General features: G+C 36.5%; 2 protein-coding genes across 2 annotated transcripts in view; both read left to right on the forward strand.

Annotated features, from left to right (window-relative positions):
• Nucleotides 1-869: 869 nt before the first annotated feature.
• Nucleotides 870-5163, forward strand: LOC115918630 (vesicle transport protein SEC20-like). The gene is made up of 6 exons (XM_030985594.1): nt 870-987; nt 1732-1824; nt 2279-2370; nt 2796-2903; nt 3462-3577; nt 4379-5163. Exons 1-6 carry the CDS (start codon nt 907-909, stop codon nt 4564-4566), a joined length of 678 nt encoding a protein of 225 aa, XP_030841454.1. The 5' UTR covers nt 870-906; the 3' UTR covers nt 4567-5163.
• A 6199-nt stretch (nt 5164-11362) lies between these two features.
• The window catches only part of LOC580047 (histone-lysine N-methyltransferase NSD2), a 37260-nt gene continuing 28704 nt past the window's right edge, over nt 11363-19918 (forward strand). Inside the window, exons 1-6 of the mRNA XM_030985595.1 lie at nt 11363-11509; nt 13070-14262; nt 14670-15371; nt 16547-16695; nt 17843-18133; nt 18850-18973. Coding sequence (XP_030841455.1) covers nt 11412-11509; nt 13070-14262; nt 14670-15371; nt 16547-16695; nt 17843-18133; nt 18850-18973 — 2557 coding nt within the window. The 5' untranslated portion in view covers nt 11363-11411. The remainder of the gene's footprint in view (nt 11510-13069; nt 14263-14669; nt 15372-16546; nt 16696-17842; nt 18134-18849; nt 18974-19918) is intronic.

The raw sequence follows: 19918 nt of genomic DNA on the forward strand, positions 1-19918 counted from the left end.
AGTGCCCATTTTTTCTTGGTGCCCCGCCCCCACACTTTATAGAGGCGCTCCACCACCCATGGTCGTCACGACTATTGAGTGTGCTTGAAATGTCATGCTTGCAGGCTGCGTATGTGAGGGAAGGAAGCACTTTTTTGGCTCAAGGGGGGGGGCTGACATCCTGGCTTGCCCCGTGTGTTCGATCGCTCCTTCTCCCCCCCCCCCCCGCTTCCCTCTCTCTCTCTCTCTCTCTCTCTCTCCTTTACTTAATGATTCAAATTGAGGCATATGTCTCGGAGCATTTTGCCCCCCCCCCCCCCCCCCCCGTTTCATTGGATAATATGTGTCGTGCTTCCGTTCCGATTCTTCTTTGGATTAAAACAAGCACTATATAAGCTTGCCTAACATTTCATCACAATTGTAGGGGTGAAATTATTCATAAGAATTAAAAGCTGGAACACGCATATATATATATATATATATATATATATATATAAATTAAATAACAGGCATTAAAACTATTCTTATCCATATTTTGTGAATAATTTAGATTTGATCTTGTACAAACGTTATTTGAAAAACTTAAAGTGAGGAAAAATCATTGCTGATAGGGCAATTTATAAATTGGCAACTAATTGCATGCTGATATTATTTCCTGCTTTCAATAGTTGTACATTGATCGAATGGGGAAATAAATTGGCAACGCTATGGTTTGGATGTCGATTAAATTTCTTTATTTATATTTTATAAATTGTTAGAAATTTATTTGAATCAATGTTTATCATTAAATATTTTAATGACCTTTATATCTTAATTTACATCCAAGAAAAATATTAATTCTATTTAATAAGCTTTGCTTAATTTTATATTTTATAGCTTTTCGGAAGTTTTGATGCTGCCAATTTCAGATGAGTCAAGTTTGTAAAGATGGCTTTGGATGCTGTGAGGATAAGGACTTGCGTTCAGGAAATTGTTAAACATGACTTACAGATCAATTCATATGCACAGGTAATTACATTAAACAGATTTTAAAGTCAATTTCTACGATATTATCGAGAAGAAATTTGTGTTTGTTGATGCTTGTCTAGCATATAGACGCTTTTAAATTTACTATTATAAACTCACTGTGATCGTAGTCCCACATATCCAGTTCTAACGAGGCATGCCTGGTCTGTAGTCTGCTACTGAATTTGATGGGTGAATGAATAATTTATTAATTTATAATTTTTTTCGGATCAGGACTGATTAATCTATGACTAGACTGTTTAAATTGATGTAAAGAATGAAAGAAAATAAATAGAGTAGACCCTACATGTTCAAAATCCAAAGAAACTCCCTTCTTGTTTTTATTTTATTTTATTTTATTTAGAGAGTCTAACAAAAGTTAGATCTAGATCTAGATCTAGACCCTAGAGTCTAGATCTAAAAGTTAGATCTAGGCCTAGAATAGATCTAGACTCTATTAATTTTTTTAATAAAGATAGGCTAACGCATTCTTAATCTTATCTGATTTGTCTGCTTGCCTCTAGTCTAGATTGGTTTAGTCTACTAATAATACTACCAAGGGCTTGCCAAGGTTGGGTAAATTTCCCTTACCGGGCTTTAGAACATCATGAAGAGCTTGTACTACTACTAGTAGAATAAGTCTAGATTACATGATTACATTTACATTGAATGAAGTTATTTTTTATATTTTTTTTGAGGGGGGTCATATTTTTAAATTTTTATTTTATTTGCTTTTTTTTCTTTCAGGAGCTCAGAAGTAGCTGCAAAACCATGGAGAGTCTGGACAGTATCAACACAAGAATTAAAGCAGAGACTGCCATCTGTAAAAACAGAATAGAGGTGATATTTCTACTTCTAGGTTGATTGCTATCTCAAATCTCAATGTCAATAGTCAATTACAGCTTCTCAGGCCCATGTGTAACTGAAAGAAATATTGTGATTGTTCATGTTTGTTCCATGGTAGAGATTGGTGAATTGAGAAATCAGAGCCCATCTCATATCTTGAAGATTTGTAATTGATTCTTATCAAACTTTAAGTTACCAATGAATCACCAGTCCAGTCAATGCAATTATTTATGATTTATTCAGTCAAAACTTTCATAAGACTGGGCTCATATGTGCTTAACCTAACATGTCTGGATGACACATTCCCTTCTTGCTTCATAGTGAATATTTTGTTTCTGAAGACAAAGTTTGCTCTTTGAGTAATGTGTCATTGTTGAGACATGAGAGGTATTTCAGACTTCCTTGCTTTTCTGTTTGCTTTCATGACTTTATATTTTCTCCCTCGCAGGAGCTAGAAAAGATTGGCAAAGAGCAAGATAAAGAAACAGACAGAATAGGACTCCTCAAGGAAGCAGATCATTACAGAAAACAACTCAGAAAGTAAGTTCAGATTTATCCTTTAAGGCCCAAATTCACAAAGGAGGCTTGGATAACCCATGGTCTGAAAAATGATTTAAACCCCCACCATGGGGGGGGGGGGGGGTGACACATGTATACTACCTACATGAAGGTTTAAGCCATGGGTTAAGATACACATCTGCCTTGAATTCAGGCAATATAGTCTCCTTTCCCTGGCATATAAGACTAGGATGTTGTTTGAATACAAGATTCAAAACTTTTTTTTATAATTTATAAAATTTTGTGTATGTTTTGTAAAGGGCCATTTGATAAACATTTGTCTAAAGAAGGGGGCTATTGTATTATTTTCCCTTTCTTTGTCTTACATATATCAGAGTTTTAAAGTTCAGACAAGATAATTGTATGAAATTGCAATCACAAAATAAAAATATTGACCTGTTTAACAGCACACAGACTGCTATTAGGCAAGCCAACCTCAGCTGCAAGATGGAGATTGATAGAAACCAAAGAAATGAGCTGCTGATAGGACAGGAAGATCCAGAGGTCAGGAAAAGGTGAGATCTTCTTAAATGACTTAAAGATAAAGTTGAGTTCTGGTCAGGCGATTGCATTGTGAAAGAAACGGCGTGGAATCGATCAGAAAAAGTAGATCACTTAGCATAGAAGTATTGATGTGTACTGCCAGGTTCTGGAGTCATCAAAATGATAAGAAATTTGGCCTCTGATCAACCGTTTGTGTGGAGTGTGGACACTCCTTTGGTTTTCAGCAGATGACATATTAATTGATCTTGTATTGCATTGAAGTTCCCTCAATTTAGTTTTAAGATGAGAAATATAAATTCTTGCAGAATTGAAAGAAAAAATATATTGTCTTTTTGGAGCCTGTAAAGCATTTCTCGATTTGCCTCATATGATTTTACACCAAGTTAATGCTCTTCTGGCTCCAGACAGATATAGATAAATAATAGTTAGTTAAATGAATTTGTAAAAATACTGCACTACACCCAATTGTTAGCAGCATAATGATATAATATGAGTGATTTTCTCCATGTAGGGCATGAAAGGTAAATAATTTTCTTACTCCCTCCCTTTTCTTTTCCTACCCTTCATAGAAAAAATAAGGAAGACCTCGCTAAGACAGCAAGTGGCATCACAGAGAGTCTTCTGAGTCTCAATCGTATGATGGCAGACAATGTAGAGAGGAGTAATCTTACCAACCAAACCTTAGGTCAGTCAGTACTTCTGCTATTCTTATACTCTCACATTACTTTTCAGATATTTCATTTTGCAATTCAGGGATAAAGATGTCGGGGGATATTTGATATTTTGATTTATGAATTGTTAATAAATTGACAAAATAGGCATCACATTCTTTTGTCGTAAAATGTTTCAAGAAAATGTTTTTTATTTTTAACTCTGTTTATTATAAATGACTGCAAAAAATATGATTAGAATCTTTTAGTCTCATATTTTCTCATTATTGTATAGGAACAAATTGACTGCGCATATGTTTGAGAATTTGTGTCTTGCTTTTCATTAATTTAAACCAAATCAATTCAAATCAAATTTCAAAAATAATTTGGGTGCTAGCATATTAAATGCACCTTGCCTCTAAAGGCATCGTTTAACAATGTCAAATCTGAGATGCACGGTCTGTGATATGGTGTTATATTGAAGCTCTAAAAAAATTGCGCTTCAAAATTATCATGAAGTGCCTCAAAAAAGTAAAATCTTTCAGTGACTGGTTTTACCATACTCATTTACCCCAATAGACTCTAGTGTTATGAAAACCGTTTGGCAAATGCAAAATTTGATTTCGATTTTCAATCATAAATATCTTGATAATCAGACGGGCGATCGGCTTTCAAAAGTCATGGGGTTCCTGACTGACCTAGTTTATAATTATGATGGCAGCATAAGCAAAATCAGGGAAGTTTTATAAAGGATCTAAGACAAAGTTACCGGATCCCTTTAAATGCACCTTGCCTTTAACATTTTTAACCTCATCTCTTGTATCTCCCTTCTATAGTGACCTCCTCCAACAGAATACAAGAAACAAATGAAGAATTTAAAGGAATGGCAGGCGTCATTCAGACCAGTCGGAACCTCCTCACCAAGTACGGACGTCGAGAAATGACGGACAAGCTGCTCATATTCCTCGCTCTTGCCCTCTTTCTTGCCACGGTGGTCTACATTCTAAAAAAGAGGATATTTTGATCAGCCTGACATTAAAGACACTCTGAAGGCACTGTGAAATACTGTTAAAACTCATGAAGATTGGTTAAAATTGTGAAAGGAGAGCTAAGCAGCAAGAGAGATCCATCTACTTCAGACTTCATTTAAATTGATCTTCAATGCTACAGTGATCTCTATTCTGAAGAAAAGGATCATTCAATGTATCTGATTAATAAAAGACTTGTAAAACATTCTCCAAACTGTGAAAGAAGAGCCGTGCAGTAAGATGGGATATTCTCTGCATACTCATTTATATTGATTTTCAGTGCCATCTCTATTCTGGAGAAAAGGATTGTTTAAATGAAAAGAAAGAAATTGATATTTTGATGACTATGACATTGAAAAGACTGAAGACTTTAAAAATATGAACATTCTACTAGAATGTGAATTTATAAAAGAAAAGTACAACAGTGAGAGGGGACATTGTCTTTTTTTTTCCGTACTTACTTAGAAGCATCTAGGGTGATTTACATGTACATCTAGCTTTCAGCATAAATTTTTAAAGTTGTCACAGCCTCACAGGTAACACAACCTCTTAATTATCTGTTATTGTTTTATTCCAATGCATACTGCCGAAATGTATATATCATCCCATGGTCTATTTCAAGAGTTATGGAATTTCCAGAGAAATTTTGAATCAAAGGATAATATTGAAGTAACAAGACAAATGCGACTGGATCTCCTATATATGTCTCCACCCTAAATTCAGTATAGGAAATGGAAGGAATTATTTGCGACATATCACAGTGAAAGCGAAAAGCCAATATATCTTGTGGTATCGCAATAGCAATAGCAATAGCAAGGTTAAAACCTGTAATTTCAGAAATTGACCTCTTTGAACTTTGAACCCAAAATCTGACCAGATCGTCTTCCTATGGTGATACATATTATCGCCAAGTTTGAGCCTCATATCTCCAGGGGTTGATGACATATCACGATAACGAGGCATATACCTGGAATTTTCAGGAAAGTTGACCTCTGTGTCCTTTGACCTAGTGACTCCAATATCTAATCAGATTGTCTTCTCATGGTGATACATAATATTATCACCAAGTTTAAGCCTCAGAACTCTAGTAGTTCTTGAGATATAACAAGATGGACGAACGGACGGGCGTACAACCCAAAAACATAATGCCTCCGGCATCACCTTCATTGGTCAAAGGCATATAAATCTACACAAAAATTATTGATATGATGTATATCAATGGTATCATTATTTTGCCAATTGGTATTTAAATGTCTAAGATATATACATTTTTTTTATTGAAAATTCTGTTATACACAATTCTGAAATGTTATTCTGTAATGCTTGAAACTGACCTAATGATAAGTTGAGATAGCAAGAGAGTGGGATGGATGGAACATTGAAGAGCTGAGAGTGATGAGGTGAGAAACACAGTGACAGCCTGTGCTCTGTACTCCGTAGATATAATAGTCAGAATGATCTTCTCATATTGGTTTGGTTTTTGATGTTCATGATCCCAGCCTGTATTCCTTGAATGTGAAATTTCTTTCTTTATATGTGACACAAAACAGCCATGGTTGCTGTAATACTCTATGGATTAAGGTAGCTCTTAAAAGAAGCATGTAGGGTATATAAGATTCCTTATTTTGGTCGAGGTGCATTGTTTGGTCAAAGGTCAACCACCTGGTCGGTGGAAAAATTCTGTTATTTAAAAAAAGTGCATCGATCTGAACTTGCAATCTCTCATCTTTTCATTTTCATTTCACTGTTTGATTTAATCAATTATTTGGTGAGTTGAGTTGGTTAGCACAAAAACTATTTATTTTCTTCTGAAAATATTTGTGCCTTTGCTACTTTGGTAACAGATATGTATGTAAATCAGTGCTTGAGACTTGCCCTCATCAATGTATATTTTTAATTTTGGACCATTATTGTATCTTATTTATAGTACCTTTACCTTTACAAAATAAATGACAGACTATTTTTTCTTCTTCAGACTAACCTTGGTCATATCTTTGATGTACAAATGTGCATTAAAATAATGTATCTATTCATAATCATTACATGTACGAATCACATGCAGTATTCAATTTCATTTCATTTTTGGTGGGAGAATATTAGTTCTGCTGATATTATTTTCGAAAGTGACTACGATAATTTTGACATTCAGCCAGAAATCGTTTGGGTCAGAGTGTTTCATAGTACCATTTGAAATACTGCTTTGCTGTAGTAAAAAATGATATTGTTAACATTAATTCTTATTATATTATTTTCTAAGTTATTGCAAAATCAATGTCCTTACATTCCATCAGGCATACTGTAAAACTGTAAACTTTCAAGTTTCGAGTGCATAAAATGTTCGCAAATTTTACAAGTGTTCCGCATTCGCAAATCTTCCTTGCCCCGAAAATGTACAGGAGGAATCACAAGTGACACAACATTATCTTGTATCAATTCCCAAATTTGTTATGAATATGGATAATATTTTCAATTTGCAAAGTTTCTAGTTAAAAAATAAGAGCCGGTGAATAACATTGCTAGCCCCCCTCTCTTACCTAATTATTTTCTTTGATTTACCATTTTTTTTTCAAGTACAAATTTGAAGTTCAAATTTCATGTACATGTCGTACTTGTAACATACATTCTGTAAATCATATATCATGTGATTTAATATATTAAATATTATTCAAATTACATTTTGTTTTTGTTTGATTAGTCTTTCTTTAGATTGAATGATAGAACAATTAATTCCTCAAAGGGCAATCTAACCCTTGTGATATTTTAATGTGTATGAATGCAGAAAAATAAGAGGAACTGAACGGCAAAATTTTGAAATAAATCGCACTGATAAAAGTGCTACAAATGTTTGAATTATGAGATCACAATACCTATGCAAATCTCAAATTGGCAATTTTGTCAGTGGATTGCGAAGTAGTCAACACTCCCATTTGTTGTGTACAAAAATATCATTGATTTATATTTTTCTCCCAAGTGCCTTCTCCCTTGGGACACTTCTCAAAATATCGATAGTATATTACCATAGGTCCACTGAAAAGAAAAAACACCCCCCCCCCCAGTCATACATTTTTTTTAATAGAAAAATTGCGTGACAACAAATGAGGAAAGTTGTCTGGTACTACATCACAGTAATCACTGATTCAGCTCATTTTAAGGTCTCGTACGTATAGTGATTACAACTTTCATTAATTCATAGCTTTTTCTCTCTCTGATTTCTTTCAAAATTTTGCCAGTCTGCTTTTCTGATTTTTTTGTTTTCTCTAGAGTTGTTTGCTATTAAAGGTATTACAAAGTTTTGCGAAATTTTGAAAATTGGGTGGATAGTGATTCTTTACAATTTTGATGGCCCTGTGGATGCATTATAAGCACTAGAAAATTTAGCCCCTGAAACAGTTCTGCTTTTGAGATAAATTGAATATAACAATTTACCGGTGCTCCCGGTAAATGTTGATAAATTTCAAATAGCGCCTACGGTCGTACAATGGTAGCTGCGACCATGAAAATCTCAGAAAATGTAGTTGTGATATATAATTGCCAAACAGGAATAACTAATTGGTCAATTTTAGTCAAGATACATTGTTTTGTAGCTCAATTAATATCTTGACCTTGAGAGGGAGCTATACAACATAAAAAGTTTATTATTTACAATTTCATAACTTTAGACTCGATTTCAACCGCAACAACGATCACTGAATATTGTAGGATCCCATATGCTTCCAATATGTTGATTTGAACCAAATGCATGACCCCATACCAAAACTTTGTATTACCTTTCAGGTTGGACTTCCCTTTAATGAACTATGTAGAACTTTTTGATGATGATAATGATGATATTTTAACATTATTTTATTATTATTTTTATTATTATCATTGTTGTTGCTTTGACCGTTGTTATTATTAATTAATTCATTATTTATTTAATCACTACATTTAATAATCAATATTTATTGATGAGAAAATGAAACAAAATCATTTAATGCGGCAAAAAATTGATGTTCATGTTGGGGATGTTACTGTTGCAGTTGGTAAAGATAATTTTTGATTTTGTGACCATGATGTTGATGATGTTGCATGATTAATGGTGGCATAACTTTGAGTATGATGGTCATGGTGTTAAAAATTGTTTGCAAGGATAATGATAATTTTGATGATGATGATGATGATGATGATGATGATGAGCACTTTATGATGAGTATGTTTTTTGATTGCGACATTTATGCTGAAATGATAGTGATTTTATTCATAATTGTATGGTTTGATTAAAAATATTATGTTGATGATAGTTTTAGTGTTGATGATGATGATATTGGTGTCACATTTGTGGTGTAGTGATTCATAATGGTGATGATGGCGCCCCTGCAGCATTATGATTCAAAATATTTTCAATATGACATAGGCCTATACTTTGCATTTGACTGCTGGTTTATGGAATGAAAAATACTCTAATCCAAGGTACTGTCAGAGTCTGAATGAGAAGCAAATATGTAGAAGATTCAAGCAAATTTTTGTGGATGTATTGTAATTTAACAAATTTTCATTTTTTCATTTTGTTGTTAATGTTTTCCTCTGTTTTCATAAATAAATTGAAAATAAAATTCTTTAATATAAGCCTTATCGACAGAGTTCATCTGAAAAGAGAGAGGGAGAAAAAGAGAAAGAGAGAAAAAAGAGAGGGAGGGAGAGAGAGGAAGAGGGGAGGGGGGGGGGGGAATTCGTGTGTCTTTTGCTTTCTTCATCATTTTGGAATTCATATGTCTAGTCCAAAACAAATCAAAGATTTGTGGCTTCATGTACTCATTGACTATTGGCTTATTGTTTGTGAACCTTTACACAAAGTATTTTTTATTAAATTGCATTAATTTGAAAGTCTTTTGTTAAGTTCAACTTCAGAAAGTGAGTTCCTTGAAGAAGAAAAATAACTTTAATTTTCAGTGTGCACAAGACCTAGTGTCCCCTAAATGCACAACTAATAATTTTAGATTTGCTGTAAACCTTGATATTTAATTGTAATTGTAAATTGAATTATAAAAGAGGCAAAAATACAGTTCTTTTGGGCTAATTTAAATTTACATTATTAGCTTGCCGGTTTGTACTTATTTATATTTCATCTAAATTTCAGGCAAAGAAAGCATTAATAACATTACCAACCAGGATAACATTTAATCAGTTTTATGTATTTACAAAAAAAATGACAGTGAATGAGAAGAATTAAAGTTAAACAAAAACTAGGGCCTTTGATTTTGCTTTTCCTCATTTGGGAGATGGGCTAAAACAAACAAAACAAAACAAAACAAAAAACAAAAACAAATACAATGAAAGGTATTTGAAACAACAGCATTTCTAAATCTAGGAAAAAGCTACTCATATCTTCACTTCTCAAGAAAAGTGAAATTCAATATACCTGGTAGGCTTTTATTCTAGCCCCACTGTCCTACTTGTAGCTAATTGCTCCATATATAGAAAACTTCCCAAATCGGTGCCTGTTGGTCCCCTATGATCCTCTTTTTCTTATGTTAGTTGAGAGCTGAGTTAATGAGATAGCCACCTGTCAGTGACCTCGCTGTGTGGTCTAATCCCTTCTGGCCCGGTAGTAGTGACGGTCTTTAAATTTTTTTAAACGAAAACAAAAAAATAATTTTGATAAAGTTTGATCTTTATTTCAAACAAACATTTTATGATAGATCTCTGCACATATTCAATCATTTCCATTTGAATATGTTATACTTTTTGTGTAGGCCTAAGTAGGCCCTACTTTGTACTTTACATAGGTGATTTCTATGAATATTGACTTTTCAAGGAAAATCAGCCAATCTGAATAAATTAATATGATTTTCTCTGATAAATATCACTTTTTTAAATTAAAAATTAAAACCAAGTAGAATATATTTGATATATTTTAGTGATGTGATTTTAAGCACTATGTTTATCTGCATTAATGGGGGGGGGGGTATATTAATGGGGTATATATATACAAAAATCATTTTTCCAAGATCATTGCTGCTCATAATTAATCTGACACCATTTTTATAAAGCCCGAAAAAGGAAAATATATATATATATATATGAGAGGGTTATTAATTCATAGTGTTCAGGTGAGCTTGGGGACTCGTTTCATGCCCCCACCCCAAGCCAATTAAATCCGATTGCAATCACATGATGCTTAAATTTAGACCTATAAGTGAAAGGGTGAATGATGTTTTTAGGCATACAATATGTAGATCCTAAGTAATAATTATGATTTTGAGATATTGTCTTTCGAAGATCAAGTCAAAGTTTACCTTCTGCTAAAGAGGTTATACCAAACAGTAGATAAAGCATATATTCTATACAGACAGGAGGGATGATATTGCATGGGGTTGATTACATAATGATGGTATTTCAATTTTTATACATGAAAAAACAAGCCCATTTAGATGAAAATTATATATTTCAGGTTGAGATAGAAGAGAAGAGAAAAAAGGAATTCATTAACACAACCATTTTTATGATTTGAAGTGAGCTGGTAAGCATGAATTGGTGTTTTTCAAAATTATTTCCAGTATCTGGGACATAAAAAGGCAAGCTTTATTCAGCTACAAGAGATTGAGTCTTCCGATCGTAGCTTCCGAAAGAGAGAAGAGATTTCCGAATGTCTTCGTGAATTTGGAGTCAAATTAAGCATCCAATCGAACGCTTTTAAATTCGCGCCGCTTTGACTCGGCTATTTCCGTGAACACTCGTGAGTGGTTCGTTTACCTTTTCGAGAGAGAGAACGAGCGAGCTGAGCTGACTTTCCAGGCATAATGCATGCATTGGTTCTGCGCGCGTAAATGTACCCATACTACCAGGCCCGTATACAGTGCATATGCGTTATGCATGCATGCAGTACATACACACGTTTTCTCATAGACCAAACGAACTAGCCGCTGCCCCCTGTATTTTGAATGGGGACCCAGACGGAAGGTTAGTGAAATTTTAACATTTTGAAAGCTTAATTTTACTAAATGAGTAAGTCCTTGAATTCGAAAATTATTTGTCTATGTATTTATAAATGCAACTTTCAATATTAATGTCAAAATCTCTTAATTTTCAATTTTATATGACTGATTCTTATCTCTTTATCTCCAATTTTTAATTGAGGCAAACACGAAGACAGTGCCTTGTCAATGAGAAAGCTCATAATCTTCATGTTGGCTAAGGTTTTGTCTTTAAATCGTTTGGTAAATCTAAATCTATTAATGAGGATATAAGACTATGCAGACCTATTAGTATGTGTTCAGATATTATTGTAGAATGATAATCTACAGAGATTTTTATGAGCGTGAGAGGTGAAATTATGACCATGATTCATGACTGAGTAGTGAGTGACAAACCTGATTGGTGAAGATTAACTTGTCTTGACGTCTTGAGACTGAGTGAAAAGTGAGACTGACATGATTGAAATTATCTTGTACCTTGTGTTCTTCTCTTTCGAAAGGTCCGCTAGGAATTATAACTGGAAGTATAACTTGGCGTGAGGACGCGCGGAATAAAATTTAAAGATTTTTGAGATAGTTTGTCGAGTTTTTCCGAAAGTTTGTGTTAGTGAGCTGAAATGATCAAGGTTCTTGAACTTAAATTTTAAATATAAGAAAATGTCCAGGTTTAGCACATCTTTTCTCTTAAAATTACTTTAAGGAATGTATTCATGATTTAATAAAATGCCGGTCGATGTCAGCAGTGTGTTGATAATGATAGTAATGATGATTAACTCATTTTTTTTTTGGGGGGGGGGGCTCTAATTTTAGGGTTGTGGTCAATTTTGAAATTGAAGATAATCCTCTGACACTCATTGACTATTGAGTTACATAGGCTTTTAGATGCATCATGTGGAAATTATTTCAAGAATGAACTCGGTAGGTATACCAAAACTATACTGGAATAGACTGTAGACCTACCAAAGTATTAGAGCTTGGCTTTTGCTTTGAATTCACTCCAATGTTTTGGCATGTCTGACATTCAACACTGCATGAGTGGGGCCTCTAGACCCGCAGCAATGTTCAGACTAAAAATAAACATGATGAACAAATATTTTCTTGCAGTGGTCCATAAGTCTACGTTTGCAAAGTGTCCAAATATGGGCATTGTCCCAAGTTATTAGAAACTAGAAAGAATAGGAATGAACAGTGGAAACCATTGAAACAAACTGGAGGCTTTACGTTTACAGGTATCACTCATGGAGCCATGCATCTGTATGATGGACTGCCCATTATTATGACCACTGTCGACCTCTAAGTTGCAGAGGTAACAATGACAAAGTATCTAAAAAATTCAAAAAAATCATATTTACAACTATTTTTATGTTGAGAACTAGTGTGTCTGAGCTCAGTTTTATGAGGCAACTACAGTAAATGTAAGTTATATTAAAAAATTAATTGATCTGAATCAAGTTTTTTAAATCTTTTTCTTATGTCTTGAATAAGTTGAATCCGTACTATTTCTCAGAGTTTAATTTGAAGTAAAATATTTTTGTCTCCTTTGCAGAATATTTGGTCAACATTGTTCAGAGAACCAAACCAACTCTATTCAAAAGGATACCAGTGATCCAAAGGGTGCGAGGCTTGGAGTGAAAAGGATGAATTCCTCTGATCCTCCGAGTCAACTCCCTCCTCCACCACATCTTTACAGCGACACCCCTGTAAGATCATCCAGCCTTCCTACCATGCAGGAGGCGATGGGAAACTCCTCACCATCAAAGCTCCTTGGCCTTGCGTCGTCTGCACAGAAGCCTAGTCCTGCAGCAGCTGCATCCTTTACTAGTCACAGTCACATTCCGGTCAACCCTATCCCAGGCCCTATCCATCACAAGATAGCACAGCCGATGCGCCAGGCTGAGCCGCCACAGACGCTCCACCATACATTCCCAAGCGGTCCTCAGGAAGAACCGGACTCTGCACCACAGCCCTCTTCTCAGCAGTCCTTTCCTCACTCAACTGCACAGCCGTTCATGCCGCAAGGACAATCGACTCATCCAAGTAATGCATATGAAGAGGTGGTGCCCACTCCAGATCTATCTGGCTCTCCTGTCAAAATACCAATCACAGGTGCATCAAACTCTATCGGAACTGATTGTGATCTCGATTTGCAGCCTGTGAATGTACAACCTGCTTCAGAATCCCTCGGACAGGTATCCCCAGAGCCTTCTGGTGATATCCCAGTGAAAGGTACACCTCCCGATCAGATGGGCACTCCTATCAAACAGAGTTCAGTTATTCCAACTCCGCCTTCTGATTCCGGACCCTTTGACACTTCAGAAGCGATGTCACCCGAGATAAAGATTAAAATAAAAAAGACTGTTAACAAAGGGAAATCGAGCCTTACTGCGACGTTACTCACCAATGACGGATCCCCACAGAAGACATCGCCAAGTGCCAGTGACATAGAATCTGTTGCTGTTACAAAGCGCAACCTGATGTCCAGTATTGACGGAGAACTGCCCGGTGACCCGACGCCCACCAAACCCCAGACCGTGGCTCAGAGGAGGGATACAGCCAAGGCGGTCAAAGGGAGTAGCATCCCAAAGGGGCATTTTATCAAGCAGCCACTACCAACCAATGATGAGAAGCCGTGCGAGTGGCTTGTTGGAGATCTTGTCTGGTCCAAAGTCAGTGGACATCCATGGTGGCCATGCATGGTAGCCTATGACCCGAACCTGGGAATCTACACCAGAATGAAAGGTGAATAGTTACTTAGCTGCCCTATCATTGAATGCTTGTGAAAAAACGGATTTGTATTAAGTGAAATAAAGTTTTATTTCACCTTCCTCCCACCCTATGAACTTTATAATAATATGTCATTAATTAGATAGGAAACCCTGATAAAATAAAGACAGGAGATGCAAAACAACGTTGTATACTAAGTGAATTTGGTTTAATTGGATTAAGTAGAATATTTAAGACATAAAACAGGGCAGGATGATATTCATTGTAACAAGATGTCCTTAAAATCTGTTGTAGAAAGTAAACTTGAATTGCTGTTTACTTTTTCCATGTTCAATCCCTTGAGTCTGTACCAAACAATTTTCTAGTGCCATGGCAAGAATGGGGGTAAAACATTTATTGTTATTTTGTCTTTATGTTCACAGGTTCCATTGGGAAAACATACCGAATGTACCATGTGCAGTTCTTTGGAGAGGTCCCGGAGAGAGGCTGGGTGAGCGGAAGTAGCATGAAGAAGTTTTCAGGACGTGACCAGTATGATTCTCTAGTTGAAGAGATGGTGAGCAAAGTCCGTAAGGCAGAGAGGTCGCGCATGCTGAGCAAGCTAGCTGTGAAACCGTGCAGGAGGAATGCTTGGGATGCCGCCATTTCAGAATGTGAGAAGGCGCTGCCTATGAGCAGACACGAACGCAAACTAAATTTCACATTCAAGTATGAGATGCCCAAGGCAGGTGCTGGTGCTGCAGCTGAACAAATCGACATAGTGTCGCTTGGGGATTCCCCGAAGATGAAAGCCAAGAGGGCGTACAAGAAGCAGAAAGAAGAAGCTCCAACTCCTGATGCCAGTGGTGATAAGCAACTGCAGATCGACCAAACTCCAGAAGCAACCAAGAAAGAAAGCAAGAAAGAAAAACCAGAGTCTGATACACCAAAGAGAAAACGAGGTCGGAAGACAAGTCAGTTCTTAGAGTTCTCCAAGCATTTCAAGAAGGAGATTGTGAAAGAGAACCCTGGCATTGGTCAGAGGGAGATCTATGAGAAACTGCAAGAGAAGTGGGAGAGTCTGTCTGAAGAGGATAAGGAGAAGTATGTGACCAAGCCTCCGACCCCACCATCCACTAAGAGAGGTATGTACCATCTAGTGGCACAGACCAGAGCCATCTATACACAGAGTTTGGCCAACCCGGTTCGAGTTGGACACTATGGCAACTACTGCTTTGTTGGGCAAGCACAGAATATACACCATATTGTGACCCAGCGAAACCAAGTTGACCAAATTCTGTGTATAGACAGAGCTGCCAACCATTCCGTTTTTGCCGGAATTACTCCGTTTTTTCCTCCAAATTACGGTATTACGTTTTTCTTTATAAAATATGTTTTTTAATTTAAAAAAATTTACCGCACGTCAAACAACTGCCCTAAAATGGTGATTTGATCACAAATTCGGAAGAAAAAAAGAAAGCTAATTTTAAAACATACTTGAAGAGAAAAATATTCTCAAAAAAAATAAAATGCCGATAATACCAAAATAACCACCAAAAAATACCTGCTTGTATGGAAAAAACAGCATGATGAATGAACATTTTTGCATTGGAAGTGTGTCGCGCGTGGTTGTAAGTTTCGTTTTTATGAATTCCTTTTTTTTTTGCTTGAAATTCCTTTTTTTGGGCCATCATGATTCCTTTTTTTGGTCGCACAAGGTTGGCAGCTCTGTATAGATGGCTCTGGCACAGACTAACAGAATGCATGATATTTTCATTTGTTTTGTTTGAGGAAGGGGAAGTTGTTGGCCTACAAGAGCAGCATGTCATAGCCCTTAACGTATTTTCATAGAATAGACGTGTAACTAGTGTAGCTAAATTTTGACAAATAAGAGAGTAAATTACTTCAAGGGAAGTGCAATATGCATCCAGGATGGGAATTGTGTATATGAAAATGTCATAGGTGTTAGTCTCTTGCTCTGGAACCAAATTTAATAATGCAGATGTCACCAGACTGTCGATCACAAGTTCGCGGCTCGAGTCCCGCCACGGCACTAATATCTTTTGGCAATACATTGATCTACATTGTACATTTGCCACACTCAACCCAGGTGATGTAAATGGGTACCTGGCAGGAATTAATTCCTTGAAATGCTAGAGCGCTGCAGGGGTCGCCTTGCCAAAGCCAGGGTAATAATCGGGGCAGCGCCAGGAGTGTCACAATGTGGCGGACATGTGCGCTATATTAGAAGCCATTATTAGTATTATTATTTATATGAAGAATGCAGATTGAAGTGTGTTGTTCATGTTTGCTTCTACAGAGAGGAAGAGGAAGGGTTCTCCGGAGCAAGAGAGCGAGACTGCTGCACCTGTGAAGAGATCCAAGCGAGAATCTAAACCATCCAAGAAACTCCAAGAAGCAGACCTGTCCAGCCTAGGGTTTTCCCCCAAGGTTGTGGCTTCCATCAAGGTATGTATGCAGCATTATAGTTTGATAGACTAATTGATTATTACCATGAGGGAGAGAACTAAAAACTGGTTTCTGTTGCGTGAAATTATCAACACTTAAAAATATTGGCACCTCATACCGGAGCGCGAAAATATGTACATAAATTCATGTGCTTGCGTCCTCTCTATCGCTAGCTTCTGAACTAGTAACTGCCTTATGTTCATAATGCGATGCTGTCGCCTCCCGCCCCGCACGTTTCTTCTCTCCTCGCGCGTATATTGCATGACGCATGCAGGCATGTAATCTTTGTACGTACGTACCGGTACAGTACTCAGCTAGCTAGCTTGTGTGTGTACTTACCAGAATGGTACTGTTTTTGGTCCAGATGTTATCTCAAGTTTCACGCCATGAAAGAAATTCACCCTAAAACTGAATTCTGCAATCTTCAAAGACACCCAGGGGTGTCCTGCTATTAAGTGGGATTTTGATATGAAAGTTATCATACCAAAAATACTGCCATTGATTTCATGATGGTTTCATAATGTTTTCACTCTCTACTCTTTGATCATATCATGATTAGAAAGATGATTCCCCAAATTTTGTTATGAATGGATTGCATAAAACATACTAAAAATTGGAAGTATGAATAGTTATGCTCAACTAGATTATCCATTTTATTATGCCTTCGCTACAAAGTAGCTGGAGGCATTATGTTTCGGGTTGTCTGTGAGAAAGAATCTTAACTGATTTTCTTTATCGATCATCATGTTTCTCAAGGCTTCTGATAAAATGTTGACATTCTCAGGACATTTTAGTAAGCTATGAGGTAGAGTAATTCTTTGACAAAAAGAATACACATTCATCTTTGTTGGGTGTGTATACTCCGTCGAAAGAACAATTGAAATATTAACTGAAGGAAGAAACTTTTTAACAGTATTTCAGTCCTATTTTTAGGGGGGCTCTATATTGTTGAATTAAAGGGCAAGTCCGCTCCTATACTAACTTCCTTTCAATAGAAGCAGAAAAATAAGACAAACACCTATCAAAAAAAGTTTGAGCAGTCGAAGGTCCAATTAGTTATCCATGTGATACCTTTCTTAATTCCCTCTCATCTAAATTTAGTATTTTATTCTTTGGCGATTCCTCTCATATTTACCTCTTACCTCAGAAATATAGCGAAGCTTCTCAATCGGAATCCCAAACTTCTGACGGCTTTCTGTCCCCTTCAAGAGAAGCAGTTGCTCCCAAGAAGAGCAGGGCAAAATCGTTAGATGCCCAACCCCAACCTGTTCCCACGGCCGAGGCTTCAAGCACCAAGAGGGTGAGGTCTAGGAAAAGCTTGCAAACTCCTGCTGACGCCACGAACAAACCTGGCAAGAAGAAGAGAGCAAGAAAAGGAGAGAGTTCCGTCGTCGAGGGAGGATCAGGCACCACCAAACCAGAGGCTATAACATCAGATGTAAGATATCACACCAACTAGGACTGACTTCACTGCTCATTAAGTTGGAAATGAAAACCGGAGCTGTATTATAAAAACTGTTAGGAAAAAAATGTTAATGTCATATTAAACTGGAAATTGCGCAGAATTCACACTTGAGTTTGTGCAGACAATGTCCTGACTGATACAGAAAACTTTCATCGGTTGGGGATAAACATAAAATGTAGTTTTTAAAGCTTCTACCAATCTTGAATTTTGTGGGCAAGCTTTCGTCCACTCCTGTGGACTTTCTCAAGCTAAGTGATCAGTCATTGAAATGTCCTGACTTGTGCTACTTTTGAAATGTTATGACAAATAACATACATTTACTAACATCAAAGATGACATTGTTTTCAAAATACTATATGAAAACAAAGTATTCTATTCATTATTTCACCAAATCCATGAACTTGCCATTAATCTTGTGATAGACCCTAATCCTGTAAACAGACAGACGTGTAAGACTTAAAGCCCCACTGCACTACTTAAAGCTACTTGCACCCTCTATATAGCAAACTAATCGGTGCCTGTTGGTCCCCCAAGATGCCCTTTTTCTTATGTTAATTGATAACCACCTGTCAGTGACCTTGCAGGGAGGTCTAATCCCCCTGGCCAAACTAGTGCAGATGGTCTTTAAAAAAAAAAGAATTGCAAACCATGTCATGTTTTATCAATTTTCCAATTCTTCCTACTTGCAGATGAGTCAGGACTTTGCTGAGATGCAGGAGGATGATGACGAGGGCGGTCTTATCATCGATACAGACCTCATTGCTGATGCCATCCAGTCTGTCGGTGAAGGGCATAAAGGCGATCCTCACAGTGGTAATAATCATCACGATCATATTCCCTAGCATATAAACCAATGAACCTCCGGAAATACTTTTACCCTCCTGTGGTAAAGTCATTCATTTAGAAATGGTATTTGGGATAAAGAAAACTTGTTTCCAATATCACTGTTTTAATCTGGCTTTTTATTTGGAGGAACGGGGGTAGAGGTCTGTGATTTGGAGGAAATTGGTCCAATGTCCTTGAATGTAGGTCAAATTTCATTTTACAGCAATCCTTTTTGGTGCTTCTATCATGACCTATACTAAATTATTTCGTTAATAACATTAACCTCGCACTTGACTTGATATTACTTTAAAAGCAAGGGTTTTAGTTAATTTAGCTTCAATTACTAAAGCTATTATAATAGGCATATTGAAGGAGTAGCCGATTAAAAAAAGTTTTGTTTGTTTGTAAATCGCTTTTGCCGCTGCTTTTTATGCCTCCTTTACAAAGTAGCCGGAGGCATTATTTACTTTAGCACCCATCCACACTGACAATTTGAAAAGCACCCTGAAGAATACTTTCTTTTTTTAAAGCACATGCATTTATTGAACCAATGTTTTGCTCCATATGTAGTTGCATTCAGCAAAGGTACTCTTTGAACAATGTTTGTGTCAGTTTTGCCATGTTCTTTTGTTATCATTTAATGTGATTTGCCCTATGCGCCCTTCCAGAGACCAACAACGGCTGCCTTTAAGGACGTTCCGCAGTAATGTTCCTGCACACCATAGCTACACAGGGCCAGCTGATCATGTATTTACCATGCACGATACCAGAAACTCTGGGTATTGTGCATAACCAGCTGGCCCTGGGCACCTAAGGTGCACATGAACATTACTGCATAATGTTGTTGAAAGTGATATCCTTTTTGAAAGTCCATTCTCTGATGTCTTATGACATACCTTGCGTCATGCTCATGCTTGAGGCCAGAATGTATGT

This window comes from Strongylocentrotus purpuratus, unplaced genomic scaffold, assembly GCF_000002235.5.
Source record: "Strongylocentrotus purpuratus isolate Spur 01 unplaced genomic scaffold, Spur_5.0 spur5_scaffold_15, whole genome shotgun sequence".
Classification (NCBI taxonomy): domain Eukaryota; kingdom Metazoa; phylum Echinodermata; class Echinoidea; order Camarodonta; family Strongylocentrotidae; genus Strongylocentrotus; species Strongylocentrotus purpuratus.